Raw genomic sequence first — 18,639 nt, 5'->3', positions numbered from 1 at the left:
GAAGGCTGTCCCCCTGCAAGGATGATCTTTCACTTCCCTCTTTCCATTGTCCATTTCAGGGGGTACAGTCAACGCTCTGCAACTGCTCTCACTTCATAGCACTGCAACCGCCTCCTCCTGCACTCCCCACTTGCTCTACTTACCACACCGGCCCACCGAAGCATGACGTACTGTGCGTCGACCAACATTCAGTAGTCTTTTGTGCTTCGCGTTTCGGGCCAGCAGTCTGCAGTTTGCAGTCTGATAAGCATATATCCCTCGATTGACTACCCAAAGAGTGATCAAAGGAGGGGATACAGGATCCCTAAGTGTATCACATTGATACATTTTCTATACCCTAACCCGGTGGAGGAATCTACAGAAGAGATACCAGAGGTAAAGCTTAAGGTCTTTTGGGGATGAGTTCTTAAAACCTTCCTCTAAACACTCGTCTGCCTACAATGTCTACGTGATCACAATGTGATTGAAAGTAGTCCTCTGCTGGAAAGCATGTGGTCAAGGCACTCCAACGATTAACGGGCTGTCTCTTATATTGCTCAGCATGCGTCGGCTCCAGATATTCATGTGCCCGAGTAGGGGCTCGGAAAAGGGAAATAACTCGAATATTTTCTATCTCTCCTTAGAAGTTTTACAGTTGAGGACAAGACTTTGGAAGGTTGTCCTCTCATTGGCCCTGGCTTTGTTAGTAATGTGCAGGTGCAGTAGCTGCAGGTCACTACTTCTAGAGTGTAGACAATCGTGGCTCGGTAGGGCTAAGGAAGCACCGTGGCACATGCCTTCCTTACTTTCTGGGAAGGGCAAGTAATCAACCCATTAATAGTGTCCGAGCAGATAGAAACGTGACGGTCTGAGCGATTTCATAATGTGTTGCACCAGTATTTATAATCTGACGAATCTACTGTAATCTAGAGGCTACATGTGATTGGCAAAAGATGCTGCTTTAAAAAAAAAAAACCTTGACATGCTTAAAACACAAGAGGGGCTGGGTCGGCTGTGTGCCTAGACTACTAAATGTAGTTCACTTTCTGACCATGGTCCTATTACCTTCTCAGCAGTAAATGATTTGGAATACCTACAGGTTGAGGCCAGGCATTGTTGACAGCGCCTAGATGTAATTTCATCGGCAGACAACTGTAACGCGTACACCCTCTTGCCCTGTGCTTTGAAAATGTCACTCTCATGCCTGAGTAGGTTACCTCTCCATTTATTCGCTTCTTCCTGCCAATTTCCAATTGTGTCAGAAGAATCATTTTTGCATTCTTTTACTGTTTTGGGAGGTGAAATAAGTGCTTACCTCTCACTGCTTAATTGCGTGGATGTGCTATTTTAATCCGTTATAAATAGCAATGCATGTGATTCAATTAAATATCTAGACTGTAATTTAATCTGTTTTTCTGTACGAGCAGCATTCAAATTGTTTGCGGAGTCGCCCGCAGCCCTTCAATTGTATGTGCATGGTATGCAGTCCCCCAGCATGTGCTATTTCAGAAAGCCCTATTTAGTAGCGGGTTCTGTAACAAAGGCCAGCCCACGCTGTGCAATCAATATCAGATTGTATTCACACTCTACACTAATGTATGATGGACACAAGTGACAGGATATCTGATCATTTGCAGAACAAAAATTCAGACTCCCTTTTAAGCAAGCCTCGTGGGATTGCTTTTCAGATGCAGCCCGCATTGGTGATTACAAACACGTTCTCAAGTGCTGCATCACTTGATGTGGCAAATGGAGCAAGTGCTCTAACCGTGTAGGGTAGTGGGCAGTGGCAGCATGCTATGACCTATCTTTGGGCTTTCCTGCAGTGCGACATATGTGTTCACCACAGCTTGAATGTAAGAGAAGCGCTGAAGTACTGATCTCTGATCCCTTTTCCTATACCCCTATTCAATGTCTGTGTTTTTATATCCTCGCACCATTTAGGAAGTAAGAGGTCTTCGAGAAGAGAATGCCCAAGGGGAAAGCCAGTATCATTACATCAACCTTATGAAAAAAGTAAGTTGAAAGTGATTACTGTTTGCTTAGAAATATTTTCAGGTGAATGCGCTGGTTGATTGTTCTCAGCATCCACCGATCTGTCATCGGTTCAGACCCGATCCCGCCCCAAAGGACCTATACTGCCATTAATGACATCTAGTGACTCTGGAGTGCTTTGCGTGCAGGAATGTGCTGGTGACTTCCCATTTCTCACATTAGTTGCCCTCATCCCTGAATCCCTAAATCGATGATCGCCACAGGGTTTAAAGCGGTACATGAATGGTTTGCTTTTGTAGGGCAAAACCCTATTTTTGAGGGACAAACACATTATGCGTAAAAATTGTGTTTAGACAGACCGGATGCTGCTCCCCTAAAGAGATTCTAGTCCAATCACTGCCAATAGTCCTATAATGAGCACCATCATAGATGGGCTCGGGAGCAATTCCACAAGTTAAATGGGCATGCCAGGGGATCTACTGGGTGCAACCCCAAGCAGTCTCCTCGGAATAGACATCCTATTTATGCCCTTTCTGTGCTGATGTGGGTGTTTGGTGGGTGTTCTTGCAAGGAATACATAGATGTAATTCATATAGGTTCATCTAAGCGTGCACACTTAAAAATAAAATGAACTGTACCTCTTGTGTATGTTTAGAATGTGGAGATACAGATCCAACGTTCCAGCGATGAAATGAAGACCTATGTCTCTTCCGACCCACAAGAAAGGAGAAAGGCTATCAGGTACATGTATTTTGGTGGCAGTCTGTTGAGTGAGAATTGTTTGTTTATTCTGGCTTGAATTTAATGCAGTGCTCCATACAAGAATGGAACAATGTAGAAAATGGGAGTGATGTGCATAGGTCCTGGCCAATCAAGCAGCACCTTCATCAATCGCAGAGTGAGCCGATCACTGCAATAATGACAATTTGCTTTTCCAATAGAGCAAATGGTGTGATCACAGTACACATTTGTGGAGTTTGTTTACTGCATTCGGAGATGACCTACAAAAATAAAAAACAAGTAAAGAAACGTGCTGTTATATGAATTTGTAGTTAAATGGGGTTGGGTAAGAAACAAGAAGTAAAAATAATACAAATTGGAAATAAACAAGGTACGTTATGACAATATTCATTATACCATACATTGCATTAAAAAATGGCATTTGCAGTGTGGAATAGTGCTTAACCAGTTTATGAATTATTTCAACATCCACCCTCGATGCAGGCTGTTTTTCGTCACGTTTGTACATTTGTATTTAAACCTCCCGTGTTCTCAAGCGTGATTGCTGTCTTGACTACCCCTATCACCCATGACTTAGTTTCACTCATGCCAGTGAAAGTTCTGATTCTCATGCCAGACTTCTGCTTATGGTGCTGCAAAGACAGAACCTGGGAGCAACAACTCCAGTATATTAGTCCTTTACCTGTACATAAACCTTGGATTCCTTCAATCTCAAGTCTATAGTTTGTGCCCACGACAAAGAACGTGGTTTCAGGAACCCAGGACGGAGTGTGTTGCATACATTGTCATTCTAGGTTTACAAGATAGACCTTTGTATTTGAAATTGCAATCTCTAAACTCCTGTTTAGAACCAAAGACTTTGTTTATCTTACACAAACGTATACACATTGCTCCTGAACATGGGTTTGGTGGTTCCATACTCAAACCATTTCATGGGATCGCTTTTTGTGTCTGTCACTTCAGCACATAATTCATAGCAATATGGTTAACAACTCAGTACTCTGATTCAATAATGTGAGCTAAAACCCTGTTTTTGTATGTTTACATATTTTTCGTATTATTTATCCAATTTCTATGTTTGATAATACTATGACAAGCGCAGTGCCCTGGCCTTGCCAAGAGTGGACGGTAACCCCTTCCAGCCGGGTTTGGGATGCCTTCCAGGGAGAAATCCAGAGCTAGTCGTAACCATGAGGTGAATGGTGACAGTTGAGAGGGCCTCAATTCCTGTCCCCCTTCCGAGTACGAGTATGTGTCTGAGCAGTCCACCTGTCACGACCTTGGGACTCATTCATCACCATAACCCTCCTATGACAATATCTATTCATATTTTTGTCTTTACATTCCATTTGCAAGACTTTGGTACTTCCTTATTTAATTTCACAAACTACATATCCCATAAGGCACCTCCATGACTGTTCTCATTCCCTGGCCATTCCGATGCAGCAGTCTTAGACCTACAATCCCCAGAAGCCTTAGAGATCAGTGCTGCTTTCACTTTCCCAGGACCAGAGAGGAAGGAGGCAGATTATCTTCAAATGTGGTGCTCCAGGTGCTGCTATAGATTACCTTCAGGTGTGGTGCTCCAGGTGCTGCTAATGAGCCTGCTTCAGCACAAGGCATGCCAGTATTTAGGCAGCTGCCTGCAGGAGAACAGGGCTCTTGCAATGAGTTTGCTGCCAGCCCCTTGTGCTTTGAGCCTTGAATTTCTGCTGTGTCCTCTTGCTTCCAGAACCTGCTCTTGCTCCACTGCCCTGTGCTCTCCGCCTGGCAGCCCTGCTACTCTGCCTGCACTCCCTTGCCTTCTTCCCTGCGCTCATCTGCCTTTCTCCCCTGCACCTCTGTGCTTCCTGTGCTGCAGCCCTGCTCCCCTGCTTTCAGCTCTTTGCTCCCTGTCTGCAGACCCTTGCTCTCTACCACCAATTATTGTGTTCCTTGGCTGCAGTTCCTTGTTCTGTTCCAATAGTGTGTGTTACCTGGCTTTAGCTTCCTAGATTCCCATCCCGACTTTCCTTGTCAGCCTGCAGTCCTGCTCTGATATGATAGGATAGTTTATTTATATAGCACCTATACACAATGTGTTTCAAAGCGCTTCAAGGCAAGGAACAAAGGAAAATACAATGGCATTCTTACAGTCCGTGAACAGTAAGGATGTGAAATTAACTATATTAGCTGGCCTGACGACATTTCAGATTATGCAAGAGCCAAGACATAGATAAGGAAGGGAGGGGGGAGAGTGGGAAGGAAATGGAAACAGACAGGCAACTACCATAATAGGCCTGACAACATTTCTGGTAGAGCCGGAGAAAAAGGTGAGGGAGAGGGATGCAGAAAGGGAGGGGAGGAACAAAGCAAACGACTATCGTACTAGGCATGACAACATTTCAGATAGTGCTGGAGGGGGGAGGACAGTAAGGGGCAGGGGGAGGAGACAGACGAGGTTGCTGTCATACTAGGTCCAGTGAAAATTCTGATAGAGTAAGTGCATAGAAGAAAGTGAGGAGATGAGATAGGAAAAGGGAGAGGAGTAGAGAACAGAGAGTAAACAGTCAAAAAGAGTGGAGAAGCAAGAAGGGGGAGCAAATACAATTGCAGAAGTCAGTAGTAACACACAATGTTGCAAGCCAGGATACAAGATGAAGATGGGAACAGCATGATTCAGGGCCACCATGAGTACAAGATGCAAAGGAAGTCAAGCATGAAAGTTGAGAAAGGGTGATGCACCGTGAATCAATGAAGTCCATAAAAGTCAAATCCAGCATTGGCTATAAGACTGGGATGGGGAAAACAGAATGTATCAGGACAGACTCCTGCAGAAGCAGGCTGGAGGGGGTGAGGGGAAGCAGGTAGAAAAATCAAGCAAAACAGGCAACACCTGTGTGCGAGAAGGGGGGGGGGGCACAAGGGAACATCACAGGGGGACCAGAGGGGTGGGGTTGGCCTATGGGGACAGAGGGAGTAAACACATGTTGGTGCATGCTTACCTGCTGTCTGAGCAGGGGTTCGAGCCCTGGATCATCCTGGTCCGAACAGGTCCAAAACAGGAATTGCCCTTTTCTTTGTCTGCCCTTTGCTTTGGACGCCCAGGTGAGAGAGATGCCCTTGCCCTAAGAGTTAAGAGCAGGAAGGAAGAGGCAGGGCTAAGAAGGTGTGTGGTGCTTAGGCCAGGTGACCTAGATCCACTTGCACCTGCTCCCCAGCTGCAAAGGAAAAGAGGCTCGAGGGCTCCTTAAGTAGGGAAAAGAGCGGCAAGCAGAAAGGCACCAGGAGGGCAGGGCTTGCTAAGTGGTGAAAAAGAGCGGCAACTGGGAAGGCACCAGGTAGGCGGGGTTTAGGTCATGTGACCTAGACCCACTTGCACCTGCTCCCCAGCTGCAAAGGAAAAGGGCGGAGGGCTCCTTAAGTAGGGAGAAAAGCAGCAAGCAGAAAGGCACCGGAAGGGCAAGACTTGCTAAGTGGTGAAAAAGAGTGCCAACCGGGAAGGCACCATGTGAGCGGAGCTTTGGCCAGGTGACCTAGATCCATTTGCAACTGCTCCCCAGCTGCGACGGAAAAGAGTCTGGAGGGCTCCTTAAGTAGGGAAAAGAGCGGCAAGCATGAAGGCACCAGGAGGACGGGGCATGCTAAGTGGTGAAAAAGTGCGGCAACCAAGAAGGCACCAGGAGGGCGCGGCTTAGGCCAGGTGACCTAGATCCACTTGCACCTGCTCCCCAACCTCAAAGGAAAAGAGGCTGGAGGGCTCCTTAAGTAGGGAAAAGAGCGGCAAGCAGGAAGGCACCAGGAGGGCAGGGCTTGCTAAGTGGTGAAAAAGAGCGGCCACCAGGAAGGCGGGGCTTAGGCCAGCTGACCTAGATCCACTTGCACCTGCTCCCCAGCTGCAAAGGAAAAGAGGCTGCAGGGCTCGTTAAGTAGGGAAAAGAGCGGCAAGCAAGAAGGCCCCAGGAGGGCGGGCCTTAGGCCAGGTGGCCTAGACCCACTTGCACCTGCTCCCCAGCTGCAAAGGAAAAGAGGCTTGAGGGCTCCTTATGTAGGGAAAAGAGCGGAAAGCAGGAAGGCACCAGGTGGACGGGGCTTGCTGAGTGGTGAAAAAGAGCGGCAACCAGGAAGGCACCAGGTGGGTGGGGCTTAGGCCAGGTGACCTAGACTCACTTGGACCTGCTCCCCAGCTGCAAAGGAAAGAGGCTGGAGGGCTCCTTAAGTAGGGAAAAGAGCGGTAAGCAGGAAGGCACAAGGAGGGTGTGGCTTGCTAAGTGGTGAAAAAGAGCAGCAACCAGGAAGGCACCAGATGGGTGGGGCTTAGGCCAGGTGACCTAGATTCACTTGCACCTGCTCCCCATCTGCAAAGGAAAAGAGGCCGAAGGGCTCCTTAAGTAGGGAAAAGAGCGGCAACTAGGAAGGCACCAGGTGGGCGGGGCTTATGCCAGGTGACCTAGATGCACTTGCACCCGCTCCCCAGCTGCAAAGGAAAAGAGGCTTGTGGGCTCCTTAAGTAGGGAAAAGAGCGACAAGCAGGAAGGCACCAGGAGGGCGGGGCTTGCTAAGTGGTGAAAAAGTGCGGCAACAAGGAAGGTACAAGGAGGGCATGGCTTAGGCCAGGTGACCTAGATCCACTTCAGCTGCTCCCCAGCTGCAAAGGAAAAGAAGCTGGAGGGCTACTTAAGTTGGGAAAAGATCAGCAAGCAGGAAGGCACCAGGAGGGCGGGGCTTGCTAAGTGGTGAAAAAGAGCAGCGCCCAGGAAGGCGGGGCTTAGGCCAGTTGACCTAGACCCACTTGTACCTACTCCCCAGCTGCAAAGGAAAAGAGGCTGGAGGGCTACTTATGTAGGGAAAAGAGCAGCAAGCAGGAAGGCACTAGGTGGACGGGGCTTGCCAAGTGGTGAAAGAGCGGCAACCAGGAAGGCACCAGGTGGGCGGGGCTTAGGCCAGGTGATCTAGACCCACCTGCACCTGCTCCCCAGCTGCAAAGGAAAATAGGCTGAAAGGCTCCTTAAGAAAGGAAAGGAGCAGCAAGCAGGAAGGCACGGCTTGCTAAGTGGTGAAAAAGAGCGGCAACCAGGAAGGCACCAGGTGGGTGAGGCTTAGGCCAGGTGACCTAGACCCACTTGTACCTACTCCCCAGCTGCAAACGAAAAGAGGCTGGAGGCCTCCTTAAGTAGGGAAAGGAGCAGCAAGCAGGAAGGCACCAGGAGGGTGTGGCTTGCTAAGTGGTGAAAAAGAGCGGCAACCAGGAAGGCACCAAGTGGGCGGGGCTTAGGCCAGGTGACCTAGATCCACTTGCACCTGCTCCCCAGCAGCAAACAAAAAGAGGCTGGAGGGCTCCTTAAGTAGGGAAAAGAGCAGCAAACACGAAGGCACCGGGAGGGCGGGGCTTGCTAAGTGGTGTAAAAAGAGCGGCAATTAGGAAGGCACCAGGTGGGCGGGGCTTATGCCAGGTGACCTAGACCCACTTCGACCTGCTCCCCAGCTGCAAAGGAAAGAGGCTGGAGGGCTCCTTAAGTAGGGAAAAGAGCGGTAAGCAGGAAGGCACAAGGAGGGCGTGGCTTGCCTAAGTGGTGAAAAAGAGCAGCAACCAGGAAGGCACCAGATGGGTGGGGCTTAGGCCAGGTGACCTAGATTCACTTGCACCTGCTCCCCATCTGCAAAGGAAAAGAGGCCGAAGGGCTCCTTAAGTAGGGAAAAGAGCGGCAACTAGGAAGGCACCAGGTGGGCGGGGCTTATGCCAGGTGACCTAGATCCACTTGCACCCGCTCCCCAGCTGCAAAGGAAAAGAGGCTTGTGGGCTCCTTAAGTAGGGAAAAGAGCGGCAAGCAGGAAGGCACCAGGAGGGCGGGGCTTGCTAAGTGGTGAAAAAGTGCGGCTACAAGGAGGGCGTGGCTTAGGCCAGGTGACCTAGATCCACTTCAGCTGCTCCCCAGCTGCAAAGGAAAAGAAGCTGGAGGGCTATTTAAGTTGGGAAAAGATCAGCAAGCAGGAAGGCACCAGGAGGGCGGGGCTTGCTAAGTGGTGAAAAAGAGCAGCGCCCAGGAAGGCGGGGCTTAGCCAGATGACCTAGACCCACTTGTACCTACTCCCCAGCTGCATAGGAAAAGAGGCTGGAGGGCTACTTATGTAGGGAAAAGAGCAGCAAGCAGGAAGGCACTAGGTGGACGGGGCTTGCCAAGTGGTGAAAAAGAGCGGCAACCAGGAAGGCACCAGGTGGGCGGGGCTTAGGCCAGGTGACCTAGATCCACTTGCACCAGCTCCTATGGACAGCTCCCTGGTTATTGCAGTCTAATAATTACAGTTCCTTGTTACCAGTCTGCAGTTCAGTCCTTGTAATCCTGGTTTATAGTTTCAGTCCCGAGTTATCTTGCTCATGGTCTATAGTTCAGTCTGCTATGCCTTGATTCCAGTCCTTAGTGTCTAGTCTGCAGTTCCAGTCTCCTGTACCCTTGCACTTAGATTCTTGGCTTCTTGCTTTTCCTCTTTCTTCCTGTTCGCTGTCCTGAGCCTTGCTCACTTTGACTTCCTATTCTTTCCCTGGATATTTCTGTTACTGTTGTTGTCCTCACTTGTGCTTGTGTAATTCCTTTGTTCAGAGTTTGGCTGTTGAGGTCCCACCAGGCAATCTCTGCCCTCTTCCTATGTTGTGTTTCAGTATTGTACCATGTGCTATATTGTTAACAGTGTGCTGGTTCCCATTTCAGGAATCAGTCTCTGTTCAGTTCCTTCTGGACCCACACAGGCTTCAGTCTTGAGAGTACTGTTTCCTTGATCGTGCCTTAGGCTCCAGACACAGACACCCACTCCTGCTGCTCCTTTACATTAGCTTTCAGAGTGGGGCACAGTAATAGTAACCAGTCATAAGGCTAAAGTTTCCCCTGACTCCGTGGGAAACTCTTCCCCCATTCTGTATACACCACAGTTGGGAACCCTAACGTGTTTGTCTTACTTGCACCGTCTGCCCCTTTCTTTTCACTGCCTTTGTTGCCTTTCTGTAGTTATTGCCTATCTGTTCTTGTCTGCACTACTGTCTCTTGTGTGCACTTTTCTTCCCTCAGCTATATGGGCACATCTCTCCCCTCAAGCCCCTGAGACCACCTTTGTCTCGTGCCATATCTCCTTGACCAGGTGTGTGCCAGTGTTTTTCTTAGTGCCCAAGTAAGAGCCCTTGTCCATTTCTGCGCGCCAGCTGCAGCAAGACCTGACCACCAGCAGGCAGCCCCCTAGTGCTCCATGGAGAGGGATGAGTGCAGCAACACTGTTCAGTAGAGAACAGAGAAACTGTGCAATGCTGTCGAGCAGCAGTAGCGAGCATACGTAGCTGCCACTGAGTACTCCAGACCACCAGGAACTTCATCAAAGTATTCTCCTCTCCACCTGGAGGCTCAACATGCTTAGCCCACCATGTGTAGCCTCTGCTTCCTTCCACACCTCCCAGGCGAGGAAGTAGTAGTTTGATGGGAGTTGAGGTGGTGGGGGAGTTGAGGTGGTGTGGAGGTGGGAGTTGAGGTGTGAGTTGAGGTGGTGTGGAGGTGGGAGTTGAGGTGGTGTGGAGGTGGGAGTTGAGGTGGTGTGGAGGTGGGAGTTGAGGTGGGAGTTGAGGTGGTGTGGAGGGGAGTTGAGGTGGGGTGGAAGAGGGAGATGAAATGGTCTGGAGGAGGGAGTGGGGGTGGTGTTGGTGTGGGAGGTGGGAGTAGAGGTGGAGGTGGTGTTGGAGGAGGGAGTGCAGGTGCTGTTGGAGGAGGGAGCTGAAGTAGATTGCGTACCAGTGTGGTGGCATCGTTTGTTTGGTGTTTGGAGAGGAGAGTCACGCTCGAAACTACTGGCAGAAAGTTCACTCTATGTTCTACTGGCCCTTTAACCAGAAAACAAGAATACATCCCGGCATCCAGCGCAAATGCACGTTACGCAGAGTGTGCTGGGTGTTCGGGTGGACGGAGGTCAGTGGCCGTGCAAGCCCAGCACTGTGACCTGGACCCGGAAGCCGACGTGGAACAACCTCTCACTGACCAGCTCTGTGCCGACAACCGATATCTTCAGCGAAACTACAGGCAATACGTTACATCTTTAATTAGTTCTAGTTTGCCTGTGCGAGAGGTTATCGTGCCGAGTAAACAATGCCGGGGAAAGTTGCATCTAAGTCCCGCTCGTACGGCTCAAGAAAAGGAAAGCCGTACGACAAACTTTCGCGGAGACATGATGAAACAGAAATGCTTTGTTTGGACGCTACCCGAGTTATGACCCGATCAGTGACTGTTGGTAGGAAAAGATAAACAGACTGAGACGGTGGCTTTGGGCAAAATAACTGATCACCATCAACCCCCAGGATCAATGGCTAAGCACACAGACAACGTTAACCTTAATAAATCTAAGGGTGATCATGCAGAGAGCACTAAAGAAACACTGAATGGCTCTAACACAGACTATGGTGATATCACAGCTCTGCGTGTGTTGCAGCAGGCCCGGCCAGTGAGGATCATTACATTATGCCTGAAACAAACGGGATCATAAACGTGGATGTACACCAGCCCATATGTATGGCTTTGAGTCGCTATCAGACATCCCTGAAGTTACCGTCGCCGATATTCCCATAAGTCTGCAGGCCTTTGAGACAAGGGCCCAACGGCTGTCTGTTTCACCCAACCTTTTTCCAAGTACCTCACCGGGTTCAGCTGTGGGTGCAGATGGTTATTCAAACAGATCCTGTATTGGAAATAGGCTTATTTCTACCACAACCAACAAAACGACAGTGTTTTACATATTGTGGTAAAAATGTTACTCATACTATGTGGAGTCATATTGAAGGAAGTTAAAAAGCAGAGCGCCACAATAGCTAAGAGGGACAAACGACAGCAAGGAGTGCAACCATCTATCGTAGCCCAGGCTATGGCCACCGCCGGCACCATTAACCGAGCTGCCCAATGTAAGCTGGAACCAGGAGGTAACAGCAGTGACTATGGCTGCAAACCTGCAGGAAGAGGACACCTCAGATCTAACAATGTATAAATCAAGAACACCGGCGTATGGTATCACCCTGCAGATTTATACCTCAGCCTTCCGACCCTTTGAATTCCACCTCAATAGTGCCTGATGACGAGCAGCATAAGAAGGACAATGGCCGCCCTGCGCCCAGGCGCACAGTGCGACAGAGCTTGACTGGTACATTGACCACCTGGCTGTTAGGGGACTGTGCCCACCTAACGCATAAGGAAGTGGGACCATTACAGCACATAACAGCGCCAGGTTTTGGAAGAGCGGCCTCTGACAACGATGGAGTAGAGGAGGTGTAGGTGTCCCCTACTTCTCGAGTTCAGCCCCTAGCTCTGCCTTTAGCAGAAAAAGACCCCAAGACCTTCACAATAAGCCGTGATCCCCTTACTTTCACTGAGAAATATACTAACGGTTCTGACCTGCTCAACGTGTGTAAAAAATATACCAGCCCTAATAGTCCTATCATTATCAGACTTTAGCTTCGTTGAACCGGTCAATGTCAATGGAGGAAACTTTGCATGTGTGCATTGCTTCATAGCATAAGTTCCCACACCTATATGTAACCATCAGCGGTCTATACAAAACGCAGGTCATATATTAGACCACTCATCACACATCAGCCCTGCGCCTGGGACTCGGCCAGCGCCGGTTCCTACCTCTACCATTTTAAAGGTCAATATGTCAACGAAAGAGTCGGTTACTGAAGACTCTATGGAGTGGGAATGGTTTAAGAAATTCCTAATGCGACACATGGTGGAAACTAAATGAAGTATAAAAATTGTAAGTTGGAAAACCAGGGGGCACACTTTTTTAGACCCAAAGGGCTCCCTTCCTCTCTTCGATGAGTTTGATGTGCTGTTTTTTCAGAAGACGTGGCTTACCACAAAGATCCATCTTGAGGTTTTTTCTCTGTTTCAACAACTGGCCACAAAGGGTTTTCGAGGGCGTCCTTATGGTGGCTTAATCGTGTGGATTAAGCAGTCAATGCCCTTGATAAATACGAAGCATATTTGGACTACCAACAAGGTTCTTGCTATTGGGATCACGAGAAAAGGCCATATCGATCCCCTGGTGTGTCTGCTAATTAATATCTATGTAACCCCGGAAATAGGCTCTTTCGCAGAGATTTACGAGGCCATGAATTCATACTGTTGGGTGGCGACCTCAATGCATGATGCCTGCGATCACAATGTGAGTTCTCAGTACAAATATCTAAAACCATCTAGCACAATGGTAAAGCTCAACGGGAATGTCAAAGGGTAGTCCTGGGCATGGGCCATTGTGTTCAGAACGTTGTTTGACAAAGTCTGTGCAGAAATAAAGGTCCCTTTGACCTAGCAGCAGGCTATCTTACTGCCAATCTACAAAACGGGACAGAGAAAGTCCAGAGAATTATAGACTATTGTTGCTATTGTACGTCCCTGGTAAGTTGTTTTCTACCTTTGTTCTGCATACCCTTAAGAAATGGGCGAATGACAGAATTTTACACAAACATGCTTTCACCCAGGCTCAGCAACTATGCACAAAATCAGGATAATGGACCTATTGATTAGTGTGGCAGCAATCAAAGGGAATCCAGTCCTGTACCTGATATACATGGATTTCAGTGCCGCATTCAATAATGTTAATCACACACATTTATGGCAAAAACTACGTGCAAATGGGTGCCCAGAATGGCTCCTGGCCATCATTATACATCTCCACTCTTGTAGTAGCGTATAGATAAGATTGGATAACCTAAGAACCTTGTCGGTGGAGATTCACAGGGGGTCTGACAAGGATGTGTGCTGGCCCCCTTGTTATTCAATCTCTACCTGGCCGACTTACCTGCCCAACATTTGGCAGTAGAGGGTTGCCCCATTATAATGGGCTTGGGACAGGTATCTTGCCTACTGTATGCTGATTACCTTTTCTTTCTGGGTCAGAAATACATTTATGCACCTCATTGAATATGCAAAAGCGAACAATCTCACTATTAACAAGAGCAAGACAAAAATGATGGTAGTGTCAGGACGTGGGATTAACAGGGTCCAGATTGTAGTTGATTCCCAGAGCATTGACTAGGTCACTAGCTATCCCTACTTGGGAATAGAGCTTCAAGCCGACAGATTATAGGGCCATCATAGACGGGAAGAAAACCAAAGCTCGCCAACCTACCTTTGCCATAAACCCATTTTCTAAACAGACTGGCGGGTACTCAGTTGAAGGAATAATTAAACTCTTTAAGCAGAGTTTCGTACCCTCGGTACTGTACGGGCTTGAAGCTCTGGCCCTGACTGATCTGACATGGCTGAATGTAGTTGAAGGTTTTTTCTGGAGAAAACTCTTGAGCCTACCTCCTACTACACCTATGGCCTATGTCAGTCTAGAACTAGGCCTGGTATCTTTGAATAGTCAGGCCTAGATACGTAGAGGTGCCCTTGACATCAAGTTGAGATTCACCCCTAAATGCCCTTGGCAGAAGTTTATGGGTTCGATGCAATATATGGCAACTACCACTCATGCTCGAGGAGATGCTTTCACAAGGCTTAACGTAGATGGCTTCTCTACTATTGAGTGGCACCCAGGCTTTGCCGGTGGCACAAAGTCTGAAACACTGAAGGAATTGTACAGACATACGATCGAACCTTGGGACTGGATAATTACACACATCTGCAATCTCTGCATAATCATAAATACACAACTAATATAGTACATGGGTTTCATAGGACCCAGATCTATCTGATGAGGTGTCCAATCCTAGCCATTCGCAGTTTTATATTGCGACTTTGGAATAACCAACTTCTAGTGCTAGCATTACAGGGTGCTTTTACTAAGATCCCGTTGGAATTGAGAATATGCAGGATCTGTAAATTAGGGGGCAACATCTAATCCCCTAGACATGTACTTACATTGTGTCCACAACTGGGATTTATCTGTATGACAGTGGTGGTTCAGTTTGTGGGAAGATATGATGCCATCAAGTCCAACGATTTCTGAAGTTTCTGCTTAAATACAGACCTGGAGAGGGTTCACATGGCGTTGTTCCAAATTTGGGAGTGGTGTGTGCCAAGCTGAACCCTTAAAATGCGAAACATGTGGAACAAGCAAAGTGGTATCTATTAATTACATGAGCAAATTTAAAAATGGTACATTTCACTGCAACCATAATACTGAAAAAATACAGAATATTCTTAATTTGGGGGCTGGATAGGAGGGTCCCCCGCGTCCCCCTGTTTTTCTATCCTTATAACCCCAACCCATTTTAACCCCTTACCCCACTACCCTATATATATTTATTTAATATTTTCAGTATTTATTCGGTACTATGGTTGCAGTGAAATGTACCACTCTGAAATTTGCTTCAGTAAATTGACTGGATACCCATAATTCTAGCCAAACCTCTACTACGAATTCTGCCGATGTTTAAAGGTGTGGTTTAAGAAGCCTTTGGAAGCCTCATGATATGTGTTTTTTCAATCGTTTCATGTTACGTCCGGTTATGTTACATGCTATGCTTTGTTTTCTGTCTTAAGAAGTAGTATTGTTTATATAACACTGTTTTAGCTTATATTGTTTTAGCTCGCACTGTTCTTATGAACTGTAGTGCGTTTTAGAGTGTTTAAATTTTAAATTTACGTAATTGTGATTCTTTTTGTAAAGGTTGTTATATGAATCAAAACAAATAAATAATAGTATTTTGAGGGAAGAGCAGTAGTGTGGAGGAATGTTTAATGGTGTGTTAGCCTGTGTAGTAGTGGAGATGAGGGATTATGATATGATAGGTTATTTATAACCCGCTTAATACCCAGAGGTTTCTAAGCGCTGACCCGGGGATCGAACCTGAGTTGCTCCATGTCGTCTTGCGAGCACGTTGCCCCTGAGCTATCCTCCCGAGAGCTATCCCCCCCTCCGAGACATTAGTAGTAAGGAGGAGAAAGGAGTAACATCGAAGGGTGGCAGTGAAGGTTAGAAGATACGGGAGGCACCGGAAGGACAGAGGAGGAATTGAAGTGGGTTGACTGAAAGACTGTACGAGGGAGCCAAGGAGAGGGAGAAGAGAAAGTGAGAGGAAAAGACTGAATCAAGCATGGTGCCTGAAAGGCACAATTCTATATCCCACTAGAACACTAACCAATTGGTAGAAAAGAGAAAGTTAGGTAGTCCCTGAGGAAGTTTAGTGCGATACAGCCACATGTCTTTAGATTGCCGTTGCAGCCCATTCAGACGATTAGTGTACTGAGAGTGAAACAAGCTCTCATCTACCCAACCAGGGGGAGTCAAGGCTACCTGAGTTAGCGAGGGGATGTTTCCAGGCAAGAGAGAGATAGAGGGACAGCCATAGGGCCTCTTAAGCCACCCATGAGCATTGGAGTATTTCTTGAGCTGTCTGTGACGGTACCCAAAACATAAAACACAGGTTCAAGAATACAGGGCCCAGTAGCTTTCTCAAACCCATGTCCTAAATTTCAAATCAGAGGCTTTATTTTTGTTTTTGTAAGTATGGTCAAATTTTGTTGTTTATTTATTCGTAAGTGTAATACAGGTACATTCATACCTTTTTATGCGTTATGTAAAATCACGAAATAAAATAATAAAATATATCAAAGTTACAAAAAAGACATTAAAATTGAAAAATAACTTATGGTGGCAATTATTCAAGTCACTTTCCCTTATGTGCTTTTTTGTGTCTGTTATTTCACACCCTATTATATTCGACTTTTCAAATGGATTGTGTCCTCCGATGTATTCCTCATTTTTAGATATCTCCTTCCAGCGTCAGCTGCTTCAAATTCTTTTTTTTCGGCATAGGGCACTGTGCGTTGTCGACTCGATGTCCCTCTCGGGCCTCTGTCTCCCTTCGAGGTTGACGTCATTGATGGTATAAATAGCACGCACTGCGCCCATTACTTAAGTTCAGTTTTTCCGTTGTCGCACAAAACTTCGTCATAGCTCTGAAATGTCTTCTTTTTCTACCCCAAAGACTTGAGTTCAAGAAATGGGTTGACTGTCGATCTAAAATGTTCATAACTGATCCACATCATATTTGTTTATGGTGCCTTGGCGTCGACCACAGAACGGCTGACTGTGGATCCTGCAAATCCATGACGGGTAAGGCGCTCATAGAACGCATGGGGAACCTCACTACTGGTAGGCCTTCACTAAAATCCCCTTCCACAACTCCATCTAAAAGGCATTCTTCGAATGAGTAGAGAGGTGACTCTCCACCGAGGAAACGTTCGAAGAAAGGTTCCCGTTCACGTAGCTGTTCTCACCATTCCTCATCTTTGAAGAAATTGTAGAAGCAATGCCACAGATTGCTGTCCTCTGGTCCTCGTCTGAACGCACGGTAGCCAGCCCAGGTAAGTCTGCAACTAAACCTGAATGGGAGGCCTTTAGGCTGGAGATGTTGAAAATATTTGAGATGGCACCCCGGCCCCCCACATCCCTCCCCTCGAGAGAAAAGGTAAAGCGCCATGACCCTACCGCGCCTTCCTAGGCCGATAAGGAGAAAAGTAAGGCTACAACTCTCACGCCCTTGAGCCCGGGTGAAAAGCCTCGAGTTGCGGACAGGCCCAGCCCTCGTCCTTCGAGACTCCTTTGAGTGGCATGTCGAGCCCTTCATAGCCAATTCCATCGATGTCAAAGGCGTCAAAGCCCTCAGCGCCTTCGAAGGAAATTGAGAAATCATTCAAACCTCTTCCAAAGAAAGACTTTTTCAAGTCTCTTTCTTCAAGTTTCTAAGAACATGATTCCTCGGATCAGGACAATACCACCTTTTGGGTTAGACTATGGTACACCCAATGTTCCTGAGGTCCTCATGTCAGAGGAATCAAGGATGAGCGATGTAGGACAATTTGAAAACCGCAAGTGGCCTTGACACTTCGCCAGAATTAGAATTTGGAAAACCTGATCCATCAGAGCATGCTGAGGTGTCTTACAGACGGTTAATTGGCAAAGTAAAATAATATCTGGGAAGGGGCAGACCTGTTCCACCTTTTGAACAAGATGACCTCACAGATATTTTAGATAAGGGTCCCCAAAAAGACTTTGTGTTTCCTTTTCATGTAGCCCTTCAAAAAAGGGTAAAAGCTAAATGGGAATCACCAGAGACAAGCCAGACATCCTACTCCGTAAAGCCTGGTGGTACGAGCTGCAACTTCCACCTCATGTCACTTGTGCCCTTGCTAAATTTACCCTCACCTTTTGGATTTCATCTCTATGGCAGCTGAGCATATCCCTGAAGGAGAGGAGTGGGAGGGCTTTCTAAACATTGTGAAGGATGGGAAAGACACTGTGTGAGTCTCTCCAATCATATTTGGACTCTGCCGATAGTATTAGCAGAGCCATGGCGGCGAGCACTGCTATATTCAGATTTGTGTGGTTGAGAAATTCTGGGTTTGCACCTGATGTGCTATCTAGACTTCTCAATATGCCATTTGAAGGCACTCAACTATTTTGCAGTAAGGCTGACGAGAGCCTAGAAAAATTAGACCTCAAAAGCGGCGGCCAAGTCACTCAGCGCTGCCATCAGACAACCACAACCTTTGCAACCCACTGAACAGGCTTGGAGGTGTAGGTCCTTTCGCTAATGCTCCTCATTTGCGAGAGGACTGGCCAGTCAAAGAGGTCAATGGAAATTCCCTCGTGGTGGACAAAGAAGAGGTGCCAAGCCCGCCCAAGCAATGGCTTCTTTACCCTCAGCCGCTGCTTCAGTTGCCTCTAAACCACTCTGAGGCCTTAATCCACAGGAGGCCAGTAGGAAGCAGGCTCATTCAGCATCTGGAAGAATGGCGGGGCATTACTTGGCCCAAGACTTTTGATTTGCATTCTAGACCCTTAGTTTTTATTATTTTACAATTGTGCTGTGAAACTTTGAATTTGAAATCTTGTGCAATTTTAGATTATCGCTTTTAAATCGCTGTTTTAATGTTTTAAAATACATTGTTTTATCTTTTTTTGCAAGCAAAT

At 47.3% G+C, this 18,639-nt stretch overlaps 1 protein-coding gene across 1 annotated transcript in view; it reads left to right on the top strand.

The window, feature by feature from the left end:
- Nucleotides 1-18,639, top strand: part of IFT81 (intraflagellar transport 81) — a 1,594,755-nt gene that overhangs the window by 1,417,080 nt on the left and 159,036 nt on the right. Inside the window, exons 16-17 of the mRNA XM_069619559.1 lie at nt 1,924-1,995; nt 2,630-2,715. Of these exons, the coding sequence (XP_069475660.1) occupies nt 1,924-1,995; nt 2,630-2,715 (158 nt within the window). The remainder of the gene's footprint in view (nt 1-1,923; nt 1,996-2,629; nt 2,716-18,639) is intronic.

This window comes from Ambystoma mexicanum, chromosome 10, assembly GCF_040938575.1.
Source record: "Ambystoma mexicanum isolate Mex_15411 chromosome 10, UKY_AmexF1_1, whole genome shotgun sequence".
Taxonomy (NCBI): domain Eukaryota; kingdom Metazoa; phylum Chordata; class Amphibia; order Caudata; family Ambystomatidae; genus Ambystoma; species Ambystoma mexicanum.
Note: the sequence above shows the minus strand (reverse complement) of the source record. Positions and strands in the feature narration are given on the sequence as shown.